This window comes from Schistocerca piceifrons, chromosome 8 (genome assembly GCF_021461385.2).
Source record: "Schistocerca piceifrons isolate TAMUIC-IGC-003096 chromosome 8, iqSchPice1.1, whole genome shotgun sequence".
NCBI classification, from domain to species: Eukaryota; Metazoa; Arthropoda; class Insecta; order Orthoptera; family Acrididae; genus Schistocerca; species Schistocerca piceifrons.
The window spans coordinates 135,982,933-136,001,106 of record NC_060145.1 but is presented as its reverse complement, the minus strand read 5'-3'; the positions used below and the strand labels follow the sequence as shown (position 1 = coordinate 136,001,106).

At 44.1% G+C, this 18,174-nt stretch overlaps 1 protein-coding gene across 1 annotated transcript in view; it reads left to right on the top strand.

Annotated features, from left to right (window-relative positions):
* LOC124711578 (UDP-glycosyltransferase UGT5-like) overlaps positions 1-18,174 on the top strand; it is a 135,349-nt gene that overhangs the window by 57,149 nt on the left and 60,026 nt on the right. Inside the window, exon 3 of the mRNA XM_047241724.1 lies at positions 9,607-10,184. Coding sequence (XP_047097680.1) covers positions 9,607-10,184 — 578 coding nt within the window. The remainder of the gene's footprint in view (positions 1-9,606; positions 10,185-18,174) is intronic.

The following is an 18,174-nucleotide window of genomic DNA, read 5'->3' as shown; positions in this document are numbered from 1 at the left end:
TTTTGATAACTGCAAGCATCTACATAAATACTCGGAAATCCACCATACGGTGCGTGGCGGAGGGTACCTCGTACCACAACTAGCATCTTCTCTCCCTGTTCCACTCTCAAACAGAACGAGGGAAAAATGACTACCTATATGCCTCTGTACGAGCCCTAATCAAGCACTGCAGCAAAACGTGTGTGTCGCTACATCAGAAGTCTAACAATGTAACTTATTTGCAGCCACGGTCTGACTGCAATCAGAGGTGAACTATTTGTTGATCTGAACTTCCATCCATACTAATGGCCATTACAAGGACTGGCGAACCACTCTGTCTATTCCACAAGTCTGGCAGCAGCTGCGGCATTTGTCCAACAATATCTTTCAGTAAATTGCTTATTGGTAACAAGTATTTTGATTCTTCTATAAATGATAAGGCGAAGATTTAGATATAGTTACAATAGTAACTCTTGTTTGCAGCATCATATCTTAATATGACTGCATATTTCCTTTGTGTTTGTTGGCTTTAACTTTCAGTTAATATTTTCTTTGCTTCTTCAAACCTAACGAGTTACAAGCACTCTGTACAACAGACCCATAATTAATACAAGGCCGGCCGGAGTGGCCGAGCTGTTCTAGGCGCTACAGTCTGGAACTGCGCGACCGCTACGGTCGCAGGTTAGAATCCTGCCTCGGGCATGGATGTGTGTGATGTCCTTAGGTTAGTTAGGTTTAAGTAGTTCTAAGTTCTAGGGGACTGATGACCTCAGATGTTAAGTCCCATACTGCTCAGAGCCATTTGAACCATTTCAATTAATACAATATGAATAAAGCGCCAATTCCCAATATGATATGGCAACTGAGATAAATACACTACTGGCCATTAAAATTGCTACACCACGAAGATGGCGTGCTACAGACGCGAAATTAAACCGACAGGAAGAAGATGCTGTGATATGCAAATGATCACCTTTTCAGAGCATTCACACAAGGCTGGCGCCGGTAGCGACACCTACAACTTGCTGGCATGAGGAAAGTTTCCAACAGATTTCTCATACACAAACAGCAGTTGACCGGCGTTGCCTGGTGAAACGTTGTTCTGATGCCTCGTGTAAGGAGGAGAAATGCGTACCATCACGTTTCCGACTTTGATAAAGGTCGGATTGTAGCCTATCGCGATTCCGTTTTATCGTATTGCGACAATGCTGCTTGCGTTGCTCGGGATCCAATGACTGTTAGCAGAATATGGAATTGGTGGGTTCAGGAGCGCAATACGGAACGCCGTGCTGGATCCCAACGGCCTCCTATCACTAGCAGTCGAGATGAGAGGCATCTTATCCTCATGGCTGTAACGGATCGTGCAGCCACGTCTCAATCCTTGAGTCAACAGATGGGGACGTTCGCAAGACAACAACCATCTGCACGAACAGTTCGACGACGTTTGCTGCGGCATGGACTATCAGCTCGGAGACCATGGCTGCGCTTACCCTTGACGCTACATCACAGACAGGAGCGCCTGCGACGGTGTACTCAACGACGAACCTGGGTGCACGAATGGCAAAACGTCATTTTTTTTCGGATGAATCCAGGTTCTGTTTACAGCATCATGATGGTCGCATCCGTGTTTGGCGACATCGCGGTAAACGCACATTGGAAGCATGTATCCGTCATCGCCATACTGGCGTATCACCCGGCGCGATGGTATGGTGTGCCACTGGTTACACGTCTCGGTCACCTCTTGTTCACATTGACGACCCTTTGAACAGTGGACGTTACATTTCAGATGTGTTACGACCCGTGGCTCTACCCTTCATTCGATCCCTGCGAATACCCACATTCCAGCGGGATAATGCACGACCGCATGTTGCAGGTCCTGTACGGGCCTTTCTGGATACAGAAAATGTTGGACTGCTGCCCTGGCCAGCACCTTCTTCAGATCTCTCACCAACTGAAAACGTCTGGTCAATGGTGATCAAGCAACTGACTCGTCACATTACGCCAGTCACTTACTCTTGATGAATTGTGGTATCGTGTTGAAGCTGCATGGGCAGTAGTACCTGTACACGCCATCCATGCTCTGTTTCACTCAATGCCTAGGCGTATCAAGGCCGTTATTACGGCCAGAGGTGGTTGTTCTGTGTGCTGATTTCTCAGGATCTATGTACCCAAATTGCGTGAAAATGTAATCACATATCAGTTCTAGTATAATATATTTGTCCAATGAATACCCGTTTATCATCTGCATTTCTTCTCGGTGTAGTAATTTTAATGGCCAGTAGTGTAAAAAATATCGAGTTATCCCTGACAGGATAGATTTCACAGATCTTCAGTGACTGTTTAATTATTTTTGTCATTTCGTATATGGCCTCACAGGCTGAATGAAGTGCACTGCAAATTTTTTCGTCACAATAAAGACTGCAAAAGTCACTGCTACTTTAAGTTGGAAGCGTTGCGTCTGTAGTCAACGATGCTAGTCACTAGAACCTGACCCATTTGAAGCTTTATAAGAGCCTTCGTAGAGAAATAGTAATTTACTTGAAATATAAGAGGCTATCACAAACGTTCCTTTAGAGGGTGCTGCTGTAGCATATATGCAACGTACCATCACTCCTATGCGATTATATAATGGCCGACATGTGGGCAAGAGGACAGTTTGGCATTTGTAACTTTCCGATGTGCGTGCGGTAAATCCGGCAAAATGCAACCACAAAGGACCAATGTGCTGTTATTCTTTTCTTGGCTGCCGAAGAACAAACACCGGTTGACAGAATGAAGAATATATGTGGGGTAGTATGTGTGTCGAAAACCACTGTTGTGGAATGGTGCGCGAAGTTCCACGCTCGTAGCAGTTCGACACTAGACGCCAGTTGATCTGGGAGGCCAGCATCATCATTATGGATAACACCAAGCGTTTGGTTGATGATGCGATTAGGGTGGAATTCAATGTCGACAATGCATCGGTATCATCCATCGTGTCCTCGTACCAACAACTTCAAGAGCCAGCATTCAGCTGGAACGTTGATGCTCCCTTTGTTCTTTGATCAGCAGGGTCCATTGCTTATTAATTTCAAGGAGTCTGGTGTGTCCGTCACTAGGAACCAATACTGCACGATGCTGGAGAAAGTACGACTTGCAATTATGGTGAAACAGTCGGGAAAACCGCGACTAAGGGTTCTGCTGCTTCACGATATGACAAATGTTGTAACGCAAAGGTTACGCCAACTCAAGTGCGAGAAACTGGAGCATCCGCCCTATGGTCCTGATCTCTACCCACACGATTATCACGCCTTCAGTCTAAAAACAGGCCCTGAAGGATCGACGATAGCGGTCGTACGCGGATGTGCAGCATGCACTTAAGGACTTCTTCACTCATCAGGACACGCTGTTTTACCAAACGGGGATCTTCAACTTGATGTGTCAGTGAGATGATTACCTAAATTCTAACAGCGATTTTACCTGATTGGTATACGGATTCTGAAAGGAAACTTCTTGACGGATTCTGAAAGGAAACTTCTTGATCGCCTATTATATCAAGTATTTGCACAGTTGAACTCATGAGAAATTGATCTGAATATAGTGTTGGAGAGACACCATTGCTGCCGAATCGGGGAATGAAATACAATGGAATTTCGTCACTTGTGGTACTGGCCATTAGCGTGGTAGTACAGTGCAAGATTAGTAATCCAAGTTATAACATAAAGTGTGACTGCAGTGAGTCGTGTGTCCCTGTCGTATGAGACATTCCATCTTCGAGGATGTGTAGGCACTAGACTTTTCATACGCAACAGTATCACGGGTGTACCATAACTCGATTCCGGACACAGTCCCTGCTGTGTATAATACATCTCACTGGACGGGTCGGTGTCGACTGTTGTTGATTGCAACATTGGATGATGGGCCACTAGTAAAGCCCAGATTAAATGATGGGCAACCACAGCCACTGACCGTGCTCTTCTACCTTATTTTAAGAGGCGTTGCTACTGCACCACATCGTCCACTACTGACCCACACACGCTCATAGGGGTGTCTCTGCAAATACGTGACTGACTAGAGAAATATTTGACTAACAGAACCCATTACAGCCGATGTCCCACACAAAAGAAAGTGAAATCGGGTGTGCCCTTAAGGAAGCGTGGTAAGACCCTAATGTTTTCACCATACGTACACTGTCAGATAGGATCAGCAGCTCTATGAGACTGTTCGTTGACGACACTATTGTGTACAGTAAATTATCATCGTTTCACGATAGTAGGGATCTGCAGAAAGATTAGAACAAAATTTTCACTTTGTGTGATGAATGGCAGCTTTCTTTAAATGTGGATGAATGAAAGACAGTTCCTATTGCCCAGAGAAATAACCCAAAAATAAAAGGCCGATTACAAGATACGTTGTGAACATCTGAAGCAAGTCACATCGTAAATTTAGGGGTAATAGTAAGAAGTAATACAGAATTAGATTTGCCAGGTCTAAAAATAGAAAAACCAGATTTGGCTTTTTATTTAGCCTGACGTTTTGCATTAGAAGTCGGACTACCTACACTACCGTTTGTGAAAAGTGCAACACCGAGAAGGAATTACTCAAATGGCGCCACACTTGGTGGAAGTGGTGCCGGATGTGCAAGAAATATGTGATACGTTTTGCAGCGAGATGGGGTACACGTAGGCCGAGCAGAGCCCTCTCGTGTCGGTGCGACAGGGGCGGTGTTGCGCCTAGTGTAGTCGGTGCAGAGCTGTCACACAAGGTGGAAACAATACAGCGAGAGCCTCGTCTCCGTCAATGGGAGCCATAATCATCGGGCTTCGGGAAACAGGATTGTCATACCGTGACATTTCGGCTCGCACAAAGCATGCTGCTACGACAGTAATGCGTATTTGGAAGCAGTGGGTAGAGGAAGGTCGTACGCAGCGACGAACGGTAACTGCACCAGGGAACATGACCACAGCACGGGATGACCGTCATCTTGTCCGTATAGCGATTACGGACCGTACAGAGTCATCCAAAGTGTTGGCACTGCAACAGGTGTGAACTTGTCTGCATCGACGGTTCGTCTCCGTCTGCTGCAGGTTGGACTGGTTGCACGCATGTCGTTACGTCGGCTTCCATTGTCCAGAAACCACAAACTCCTCCGACTGCAACTGGAACGTGAACAACGCCACTGTGGTGCTGAGTGGCAATATGTAATCTTTACGGATGAGTCCAGCTTCAACGTGTCCTACAGTGATGGCCGCATACGTGTCCGGCGATACCGTGGTGAGCGCAACTTGGAGGGCTGCATTGTGGAGCGGCATAGCGGACCAACACCAGGTGTGATGGTTTGGGGCGCCATTGGTTACAACAACCGATCTCGCGTCGTACGTATTGCGGGCACTTTGGACACTAACCGGTACCTAACGGAGGTTGTGGAGCCTGAGGTACTCCCCCTGATTCAGGCATCTCCACAGGCCACATTTCAACAGGACAATGCCCAGCCACATATTGCGAGGAATGTACCTTCGAAGAGCGACGTGTACCATTGCTTCCCTGCCTTCACGTTCGCCAGACATATCGCGCATCTACCATGTCTGGGATATGGTTGGTCGGCACTTGGTGCGTCACGGTCCTCCAGTAACTGGTGTCACGGATTTGTGGGCTCAGATAAAAACTGCGGAGGGAAACCCCTCAGGAACGCATTCAGAACCCTATTGATTCAATGCCACGGTGTATAGCAGCTCTAATTGCAGCGCATGGTGGCTCAAAAATGGCTCAAATGGCTCTGAGCACTATGGGACTTAACTTCTGAGGTCATAAGTCCTCTAGAACTTAGAACTACTTAAGTCAACTTTCCTAAATACATCACACACATCCATGCCCGAGGCAGGATTCGAACCTGCGACCGTAGCGGTCGAGCAGTTCCAGACTAAAACGCTTAGAACCGCTCGGCCACTCTGGCCGGCCGTTTATTAATAATCAGTAACTGTCGGTTCTTTTGTGTGCTCAACCTTCAAAAAGAACCAGATCCGTAAAAAGTCTTACAATTTGTCGATTATGATACCAGCTAAGTGCTGAGTCTCCTAGTTGCTGAGTATTCTCTGTAAGAGAAATTTAAACCAAAATAAAATGAGTTCTTCATTAATAAAAGTAAACAATTATCTATTCTTCTGGGAAATTATTCGATGACATATTCAGTACCTCTGATCACATCTACTAAACTCAAAGAAATAACAATAATAATCTTTAGTTAAGTATTAACATTTCTCATTTGAATCCATTTGATCCAGAACGTTAGTTTTCTTGCGATTCACTTTGTGGAGCTATTGACAGGTTAATTTTAAATTACACAAAAATCATCATATTTGTGATTGTGTCGGTTTGCAGTTTATTGGACTCCTTTGTTGACTGCGAGTTTAGGAAAGAGAACACCCCATCTACTTTGGCCTTACGGCCTGAACTGCAAAACAGTAGACTGCCAGTTTCAAAAATTCCGAAGGGAAGTCTTCGTTATATTGTGATTTAAGATAAACTGGCCACTTTTCATACACCAAAACTTTTAAAATCTGGATCTCCTTTTTTGCGTGAATTTCGTAACATTCTACCACTGATCAAAGAATTTTCTGTCGTCCAACTTTTTGTCCGCCTCGGTAGCGTCGTTCCAGCTTTGCGTGTCGGACGAGTAGATTCTACCTGTTCCCGCCTCTATCGTAGAGCTGCGAGAGCTTCCTTGTTTGTCCTCAGTATCGTGAGAGTCGTTGTGGGCGTCACACCATTGTTTCTCAGCGTCTCTTGTTTGTGGCTTGTGCATACGATCGTGGTAACTACAGGACAGGTTCAAGCAGCTTACTTGGATTCTGAATCCGAAGTGTTTTATGTAAAGTTTCTGTACCTGCTTCAGATTGACAGGCTCCTTTTGAGGATAAGTCCCTTTCACTCATTGCAGTGGCTGTAACAATAAGGTTCTCCTGGCGAAAACGGAGATGAAATATAGGAATGTTACGGTGTTTAAGCTCCGCCAAAGTTGTTGACAGTTTCCTCAAGACTGTTCTGCTTCCGTTTGCGGACATACGGAATATACGGTGGGAATGCTGATGCGCTCAGCACGATTTACTAGTCTATAATGGATTTCAATCCGTGGGCATAATGATCAACCGTAATATCCACTCCCATTTACAGTTGTATGGATATCAGATACATATAATTCACGTAGGACGAAAAGTAACCTGTTTTGTATGTAATGAAAGTGGACAACTCCGCACAAATTGCCCTCGTCGTATCACTGTCTTAAAATCCATTTATGAACATCGTAAAAGCGCCAGGTATTTTCCAATCTTTTTACTGGTATTCAAGCATTTGTCGTAGCGAATGGACAACTTACTCTGTAGATCACCATCCGACGGGGCTTACCACAGAGAAGTCCCCTCGCCATATTTCTTCAGTCTTGTCCCTAGAACCTCTGCTTCGCCGTATTGGCAATCAATTAGGTGACTGGAAGATATTAGGAGAAACCTTCTCAGCACGAACGTATGGGGATGATGTGGTATTGCTACGTCATATCGACGACGTATCCTTGGTCAGGGACATAATGGATTCCTCTTGTTCTGTCTCTGGGGCCCCATTAATGAACGGAAACCTATCCTGTTACCACTGCGGGGTTTTCATCAAGTTTTTTTGTCATGGCCTGTGGCCCATAGATCTTTGGGCTGCATTTGGCGATAGGTGGCGAATCGAATTCAAGTGTCAGTTCCCTTAGTCTTCTTCACGAAACGCGGAGATTCCTACATTTTCAGCAAAGTCTACTACGTTGCACAAATATTCCCGCTCCCAGAGATGATGGCACGAAAATGGATGGAACTGTCGTCGTTTCCTCTGGAAAAGTCATTTTTCGATTTCGATATGAAGTGGTTGCGAAGTCCCGTCCCAATATCAGAGAGAACGCTTCAACATTGTTTACACCGTGTAATGTTTCAACATGTACTCATTCTATTAGATCTCGCTGATTTTCGTGTCTTCGACCGGCCAGTCTGCCTCTCCCTGCCGATGTTGGCCGGATCGAATCTAAATTGTGACACATACGTGAATTTTATGTTATAATAAGTTTTCTGGGAGTCGACATTTCATCATTAACACGCCTTACAACTACATTTTTGCTTTTTCGTGGAGTACAACAATCCTTCTCCCCAGTTGAAATGGCCACGCCATTAATATCATGGAAGAAGTATGGTTTCACGTTAGTGTCTTCCTGTTCTCCCGATGAGTCACTTCACCGTGGTATAGGGTCACTCACAATCATATCCCGACTAACGAACGCCTCCATTGCATTTGTCTATGCGACGCGTATCATCAGCCTGATACATCACCCAAAAGACTTCTCTTGTGGACGAGAACGCTGGCACTGAATCCGCCGCCATCTGACCTTCCTTAACAAATCAACTGAAGCTGCCTTCTCGGTTGAACTTCTTCAGAGTACAGACTTCTCCGTTTTCCCCCGGACGAAGACTACTTCGATCGTATGGCTTCCCTGACACTATGCCCACTATGTAGTCGCGTGTGATAACCGTACGAACCCCGTGTTTTTCGCCAAGATATGATGAACGATCACTGGACGTGGCAGAGGCTCTCATGTTTTCACGCTTTATTTGAAAATCGTCAAGGAAATGGATAGCTTTTTTCTTATTTCTCTTAAGCCTTCCTAAAGAAAAAAATGCTTTCTTTTGAATTCCACAATTGTGGAATTTATCTCTATCAATAACTAAATAAAGAAAAAAATATAAAAATAAACAATGAAATACAAAAGCCAACCTAGTACCATTTCCATGTGAGGTGACAGACGCGGGGGAGGGGAAAGGGAGTCAGATATTTACTCTGCTAGAGTACTGGATTTTCTCAGTCCTTACGTACGTATCATCATAAACGACATTCCACAGTTGGAATGACTGTATGGGCGCATCCAGAAAACCAATAAAAACTACGTTTTTTCTGGTCAAAAATCTAAAATTTCTACTTCTTGTCCCCATTTTCCAACATAAGTCAATGTCGTCCACTAAACGTGCTGTAATTCGCTGTTAAATTCATATCTCAGGGGTTTTAAGCCGTCTTTAGAACTCATGTACATGAAATTTATTTGTAGCTGCGAATATGGGCAACCATCGGCTGTTCGAGTATAATGGAATGAGCACAATTAAAATTTGTGACCAACCGGGATTCCACTCTAGATTTTCCGCTTGTCGCGAGCGGTCACCTTACCATTAGGCTATCCGAGCACAGCTCACGGACACACTTAAGCTTCTGTGTGTCTACAACCTGCACTCGCACATCCATTATGTATATTCCTGACAAGTACTATGCAATGTTCCTTTCGATATGCATGTGTTTTCCGGCTGGTAGGCCCACCAGCCCCCATCGTTAACCCAATGGGTTGATTCGATTTTCAACGAACCCTCTTCCCTGTGTTCTGGAAGATGCTCAGCTAATCGGACGAGTTTTCTTTTTTTACTTTTGCTGTAGTAAGTTTGACTGTTCAATTATATTTTGTCCCATTTATTTCTGTGCGTTACAGTTTCTGTGAGTTATTGTTGTCTTTATTCCGTTTGAGCTAATATATACCCATTTTTAGAGTTGAAATTTTGATACTTGCTGCATTGTTCGCTTTAGGTGTCGGGGTGGACATCTTTGACTACGGCAAGGACAAAATCGACATAATGAGCAGGCTGTTCCGCTACGGAGAACGCGCCTGCGAGCGGCTGATGGAGGAGGAGGCAGTACAACGGCTGCTCAAGTCGAAGACCGAGCACTTCGACCTGCTGATCAACGAGCTGTTCTTCAACGACTGCTTCCTGGTGCTGGCCCACAAGTTCCAGGTGCCCATCGTGGGGCTGTGCCCATTAGAGGGCGCGCCCTGGATGGACGACATGGTGGGCAACCCGACACCGCTGGCCTACCTGCCCAACATCTTCCTGGACTACGGCCGGCTCGACTCGCTGCTGGACCGCGCTGGCAACGCCGCCTTCAGCCTGCTGACCAAGCTGTACCGGCGCTACGTCTACCTGCCCAGGGTGGACGCCATTGTGCGACGCCACGTGCCGGACGCTCCCAGCATCGCCCAGCTGGAGCAGACCACGGCGCTCGTACTGCTCAACTCGCACGTCGCCTTCAACGTGCCGAGGCCGATGGTCCCCGGAGTCGTCACTTACGGAGGAATGCAGCTGAAGCCTCCCAAGAAACTACCACAGGTAATTCTCCTTCCACAAATCAACTGCAGTCAACGATTTTCTCTGCTTTTCTTCAGTTGAAACTTCAGGGCTGAGAGGCCGTGGTCTATGTACAAAATTTCCACCTGACGTTTCGTCTCCATCTGCGGGAGACATCTTCTGAGGTCATCCGGCTACTGCCACTGAGGCTCCAGGTACTCTCGCATTTATAGAGCGCATAGAGGGCACCACCATTCGTCACCTGATGCCGACGGTATGCCTGTCATTGGAAGGCGTCGTCATACTCGATTAAGAGTAGTCGATTGTCATACTGCTGGCGCAACGTCGACATCCATATTTTGTCCAACTTTAAAACTTCTTTTCTATTAAACTTGTTATGGTGTTTGTGAATTTATATTGCTTCTCTATACATGATAATGGGATGTTCGTGCTAGAACGCTTATCTCATTAAATTTAGTTTCGTGATTCCCATCTCGAAAAACATGCTCAGCTACGGCCGATTTTTCGATGTGCCCTAAGCGACAGTTTCTTTTATGTTCTGCTAAGCGGGTGTTTACACTTCTTTTCGTTGTTTCAATATATACTTGTCCACAACTGCATGTAATTTTGTATACCCCAGGTATTGCTAGGGGATGTCTGGCGTCTTAGGCAGTTCTTAAATATTCCTTAATCTTCTTCGTGTGTCTGAAGATTGTTTCGATCCCATACTTGGCCAGCACTTTCCCGATACGGTCCGTGACCTTATTAATGAACGGTAGGAAAACTTTTCCAGTAGGTGACCGTTGTTGCTCTGGACTTCTGGATTCTTTTCTTCTTTGATGGAGGGCTCGATTAATTTCCTTGCTGGTATATCCGCTTTTCATGAAGGCTGACCGTAGGTGATTCAGTTCATCTTGTAAGTAAGCCAGCTCGCAGATTTTGTTGGCTCTGTCCACCATGGTTTCATGACACCTCTTTTTTGACTAGGATAATGGTTAGATTCCTTGTGGAGGTGTCGTTCCGTGTGAGTGTTCTTTCTATATACCTTGTGGCCGAGCGTCCCAGCCACCTGTTTAATTACCGACACATCCAGGAAATTGTGTTGACCGTTGGTCTCTTTCTCCATCGTAAATTGTATCTTCGGGTTAATGCCGTTCTGGTGCACCAAGAAGACATCCAACTCTTCTTCACCATGAGTCCACACTACAAATGTCATCAACATAGCGGTACCATTTAGCTGGCTTTTTACTGGCAGTCTGCAGCGATCGCTGTTCGAAGATCTCCGTAAATAAATTGGCAACAGCTGGGCTGAGAGGGTTTCCCATCGCCACCCCGTCGATCTGTTCGTAAAACTCGTTGTTATACTGGAAATAAGTTGTCGTCAGGCAGTGATTAAATAAAGCCACTATGTCAGTGGTAAAAATATCTGCTATATATGAAATAGCTTCGTTTACAGGCACCATGGTAAACAATGACACTACATCGAAGCTCACATGAATATCACTTGGGCTGACGTTAATCTCCCTCAGTTTTTCAATGAAATGCGCCGAGTTTTTAATGTAACTGTCCGCTCTGCCTATCTGTGGCTGCAGCAAGCAGGCGAGATATCTGGCCACCTCTTGTGTTGGAGATCCTACGGCACTCACAATCGGTCTCAACGGGACCTGTGGTTTATGTACCTTTGGGAGTCCATAAAGTCTGGGTGCATAAGCTTCCGTTTTGCAGAGATGTTTTTTATCATCCGAAGAAAGAGAAGATTGTTTCACCAGTTGATTGGTATTTCTCAAAATTTTGGTTGTAGGATCCTTCTGAAGCTTTTTGTACGTAGTGGGATCCAAAAGGTCACTAATCTTCTTGTGATAATCTTCGGTGTTCAGCAAAACCGTAGCATTTCCTTTATCAGCTGCAAGTACAATAATGCTCTTATTCGCATTGATCTCCCTCAGTGCCCTCCTTTCCGCTTGAGACAAATTGCTGGTAGGTGGTTTCGCTTGGCGTAATATTCTGGCTGTTTCAGTCCTGATTTCATCCGCGGATGGTAGTGAAAATAATTACAATGACATATGGAGAACAGACAATAACAAACAAGGACGACAACGACTGGTAAAACAAGGCGAAATCGTAATCCTAAACAGAGGTCCATAATCACAGCATTTCCATGTCCAACAACTAGGTTTGAAGGCAGGGTGGACTGAAGACATACAGGCACGACCAAAAACGGCTGTCAAAGTCTACAGCGGCGACGATCTACGTATAATAGACGGTTAGTTGCTGGTTACATGTGAGAGGCATGGTGCCCCTTGCAGTATCCTGATCATGGCGTTGCGTATACATGCTGCGCTGCACTGTTGAGCTGACTGTCTATAGTAATAGTAAGCGCTGGATGCAGTTCATACTCATTTCTCTTTAACGTCGTCGTCGACGTCGTCGTCGTCGTCGTCGTCTTCGTCGTTGTAGTCTTCATCTCTAGTTCTGGTCTAATGGAGTCTCGCTACTAGTCTCTTCAATTCGGTGTTAACTATTGCAACTTACATCCCCTTTAAACTGTTTACTACAGCCAAGCTTTGGTGTCTTTCTACCTCCCACACTTCTGTTACCAAATTGACGATTGCTAGATGCCTCAGGATGTGTTCTGTCAAACAAACCCTTCATTTAGTGAAGTTGTGTCATCAGCTCATTCGTTACCTTATATACGTCTGTAATCTTCCTTTTTCTTCTATAGGTACAAATTTCAAAAGTTTCTACTCCCATCTCGTCTGCACTATTTATCGTCCACATTTCATTTCCACACATGATTGTGGTGATAAGTTGCTATTGGACCAAACTGCTGACGTCATCAGTCGCTAGGCTTACACATTACTTAATCTAACTTAAACTAACTTTAGCCACGTGGCTATGCCTCGCGGCTTTCCGTACATAACTACACCCCTGGCAAGTACAGCAAGGGCAGCCATGACGACTACCCAAAAGTTTGACCGTTTTTTGTGGCTAATTTGCAGTCAGTCCAGAAATTCCAAAATCAGGTGTGTACAGTCCGACTATTTTTTTAATCTGGCTGAATTTTTTCGTTCTCGTTGCACAAAACATCAATAATCCGAAAAACACTCAAAGTTCCCATTGCGCCCAACGGGGTTGAGGAAAAACGACCACATAGCGAAAATGGGTTAAATAAACCGAGAAAACCAGTCGTAACTTTTAAAAAGATTATATACAGATAAAAAATAACTTCTTTACAATACAAATTACCCTGCTTAGAGTAAAAAATTAATTACATAATATTATATTACACAATGAAGTAATAAGTATTATCATGTTTTTAAGAAGAAATCATATTACTATCGAGAAAAAGTTGTTGTTGTTGTTGTTGTTGTGGTGGTCTTCAGTCCTGAGACTGGTTTGATGCAGCTCTCCATGCTACTCTATCCAGTGCAAGCTTCTTCATCTCCCAGTACCTACTGCAACCTACATCCTTCTGAATCTGCTTAGTGTATTCATCTCTTGGTCTCCCTCTACGATTTTTACCCTCCACGCTGCCCTCAAATACTAAATTGGCAATCCCTTGATGCCTCAGAACATGTCCTACCAACCGATCCCTTCTTCTGGTCAAGTTGTGCCACAAACTTCTCTTCTCCCCAATCCTATTCAATACTTCCTCATTAGTTATGTGATCTACCCATCTAATCTTCAGCATTCTTCTGTAGCACCACATTTCAAAAGCTTCTATTATCTTCTTGTCCAAACTATTTACCGTCCATGTTTCACTTCCATACATGGCTACACTCCATACAAATACTTTCAGAAATAACTTCCTGACACTTAAATCTATACTCGATGTTAACAGATTTCTCTTCTTCAGAAACGCTTTCCTTGCCATTGCCAGTCTACATTTTATATCCTCTCTACTTCGTCCATCATCAGTTATTTTGCTCCCCAAATAGCAAAACACCTTTACTACTTTAAGTGTCTCATTTCCTAATCTAATACCCTCAGCATCACCCGACTTAACTCGACTACATTCCATTATCCTCGTTTTGCTTTTGTTGATGTTCATCTTATATCCTCCCTTCAAGACACCATCCATTCCGTTCAACTGCTCTTCCAAGTCCTCTGCTGTCTCTGACAGAATTACAATGTCATCGGCGAACCTCAAAGTTTTTATTTCTTCTCCATGGATTTTAATACCTACTCCAAATTTTTCTTTTGTTTCCTTTACTGCTTGCTCAATATAGAGATTGAATAACATCGGGGAGAGGCTACAACCCTGTCTTACTCCCTTCCCAACCACTGCTTCCCTTTCATGTCCCTCAACTCTTATAACTGCCATCTGGTTTCTGTACAAGTTGTAAATAGCCTTTCGCTCCCCGTATTTTACCCCTGCCACCTTTAGAATTTGAAAGAGAGTATTCCAGTCAACATTGTCAAAAGCTTTCTCTAAGTCTACAAATGCTAGAAACGTAGGTTTGCCTTTCCTTAATCTTTCTTGTAAGATAAGTCGTAAGGTCAGTATTGCCTCACGTGTTCCAGTATTTCTACGGAATCCAAACTGATCTTCCCCGAGGTCAGCTTCTACTAGTTTTTCCATTCGTCTGTAAAGAATACGTGTTAGTACTTTGCAGCTGTGGCTTATTAAACTGATTGTTCGGTAATTTTCACATCTGTCAACACCTGCTTTCTTTGGGATTGGAATTATTATATTCTTCTTGAAGTCTGAGGGTATTTCGCCTGTTTCATACATCTTGCTCACCAGATGGTAGAGTTTTGTCAGGACTGGCTCTCCCAAGGCTGTCAGTAGTTCCAATGGAATGTTGTCTACTCCGGGGGCCTTGTTTCGACTCAGGTCCTTCAGTGCTCTGTCAAACTCTTCACGCAGTATCGTATCTCCCATTTCATCTTCATCTACATCCTCTTCCATTTCTATAATATTGTCCTCAAGTGCATCGCCCTTGTATAGACCCTCTATATACTCCTTCCACCTTTCTGCTTTCCCTTCTTTGCTTAGAACTGGGTTTCCATCTGAGCTCTTGATGTTCATACATGTGGTTCTCTTATCTCCAAAGGTCTCTTTAGTTTTCCTGTAGGCAGTATCTATCTTACCCCTAGTGAGAGAAGCCTCTACATCCTTACATTTGTCCCCTAGCCATCCCTGCTTAGCCATTTTGCACTTCCTGTCGATCTCATTTTTGAGACGTTTGTATTCCTTTTTGCCTGCTTCATTTACTGCATTTTTATATTTTCTCCTTTCATCAATTAAATTCAATATTTCTTTTGTTACCCAAGGATTTCTACTAACCCTCTTGTTTTTACCTACTTGATCGTCTGCTGCCTTCACTACTTCATCCCTCAGAGCTACCCATTCTTCTTCTACTGAATTTCTTTCCCCCATTCCTTTCAATTGTTCCCTTATGCTCTCCCTGAAACTCTGTACAACCTCAGGTTCTTTCAGTTTATCCAGGTCCCATCTCCTTAAATTCCCACCTTTTTGCAGATTCTTCAGTTTTAATCTACAGGTCATAACCAATAGATTGTGGTCAGAGTCCACATCTGCCTCTGGAAATGTCTTACAATTTAAAACCTGGTTCCTAAATCTCTGTCTTACCATTATATAATCTATCTGATACCTTTCAGTATCTCCAGGGTTCTTCCATGTATACAACCTTCTATCATGATTCTTAAACCAAGTGTTAGCTATGATTAAGTTGTGCTCTGTGCAAATTTCTATCAGGCGGCTTCCTCTTTCATTTCTTAGTCCCAATCCATATTCACCCACTACGCTTCCTTCTCTCCCTTTTCCTACACTCGAATTCCAGTCACCCATGACTATTAAATTTTCGTCTCCCTTCACTATCTGAATAATTTCTTTTATTTCATCATACATTTCTTCCATTTCTTCGTCATCTGCAGAGCTAGTTGGCATATAAACTTGTACTTCTGTAGTAGGTGTGGGCTTCGTATCTATCTTGGCCACAATAATGCGTTCACTATGCTGTTTGTAGTAGCTTACCCGAATTCCTATTTTCCTATTCATTATTAAACCTACTCCTGCATTACCCCTATTTGACTTTGTGTTTATAACCCTGTAGTCACCTGACCAGAAGTCTTGTTCCTCCTGCCACCGAACTTCACTAATTCCCACAATATCTAACTTTAACCTATCCATTTCCCTTTTTAAATTTTCTAACCTACCTGCCCGATTAAGGGATCTGATATTCCACGCTCCGATCCGTAGAACGCCAGTTTTCTTTCTCCTGATAACGACATCCTCCTGAGTAGTCCCCGCCCGGAGATCCGAATGGGGGACTATTTTACCTCCGGAATATTTTACCCAAGAGGACGCCATCATCATTTAATCATACAGTAAAGCTGCATGCCCTCGGGAAAAATTACGGCTGTAGTTTCCCCTTGCTTTCACTGTTCGCAGTACCAGCACAGCAAGGCCGTTTTGGTTATTGTTACAAGGGCAGATCAGTCAATCATCCAGACTGTTGCCCTTGCAACTACTGAAAAGGCTGCTGCCCCTCTTCAGTAACCACACGTTTGTCTGGCCTCTCAACAGATACCCCTCCGTTGTGGTTGTGCCTACGGTACGGCTATCTGTATCGCTGAGGCACGCAAGCCTCCCCACCAACGGCAAGGTCCATGGTTCATGGGGGAGGGGGGTGGGGGGGGGAGAAAAAGTAAAGTGACTCAAAACGTTTTATGCACAGTTCTCACACCCACACACACTTTTGTGCTCACTAATAGCTGCAAACTCTTTGTGGGTCCACACTGCACATCCTTCGCACTTGATCTCAATGTCAGTGTTGGAAGCCTTTTTCAGAAACCAGTGATCCATCCCCTAACAGCTATTCTTGTCACAGTTTGGATCCTGACTATCGGAATACTTAACTGTCAGGCTGAAAAACCTTCTCTCCGACAAAAGGAGATGTAGTAAATTTCCTTCCCTTGTTTTGAGGAAAAAATTGACTGAAATCCTCCAAATATCTTCATATTGTCAGTAGAACATAGCGTTCACTTCAAAAGTCTTCTCTTCAACGTATCCCTTGGAGCTTTTTTGAAAGCCATGCCGCCTCTTCGTGTCACATGGATTTTATGATTGATTATCTACTTTGCACTAATACTCTGGTGTGCAAAACATCAGAATGAAAGTAATTGCTGTATACGTGTTATTTTAAAGTAACATAGCTCTATTGAAGTTGAACCAGACACAGAAAAAATAGCTACCGTATGGTACAAAAGGTAACTGAATGAAATACACGATGAGACGAACAGAAATGACACTTCTATTCAATGACATAATGGTCCCCTGCCCTTAAAATACGACGATCCTGGCAAGCTGCGGCGGCGCGGTTCTTTCCGTCCCTTTACGACGAACCTGCACCTACCTGTGAACATTGTCTCAGCAGATCATCAGTAGGAAAGCCGAGTGAAACCTACTGTACTTCGACGTGAACCAGGCTGCAATTAAAATCACTACTCTATGTTTCGGGAGAAACACGAAATGAAAGGTTGGAAATTTTGTACTCAATTAATATATTCTGAAACTTAGGTGAACAAGTATCACTGCCAAGCCCGTGCTAGTCTTAACACAGTCACTCACAATCCCTTTCACTCACGTTAGCAAGTTTATGGTGTTGCATTTCCAGAAAACGTAATAGCTACAAAAAAAGCTGATTGTTTTAGATCGATAATGCTCGCCAATTATTAAGTCTGGCGGTACCAAACGCAGTCAAAGTTTTTAGCCACCGTCCTGCTCAATACGCCACGCGGAATATACGTCTTTTTTCGTCACAAAATTGACTTAAAAAATCCGAAATTTCTACACACACATCGGAATAATTATGCCGTCACTTTCCAACACTTCTGATGTATGAAACACTGCTAGATCTGGCAATTTATCATTTCCATTTGAACTACTCTTGCACACGTCCGATCACTTTCATGGCTAGGCTTCGACTCCTCTCTAGAATACTCTGTCTTCTCTATGAGCAGAGAAAGGCGCGCGAAGAATATTGCTTTACCATTGGTCAGTTTA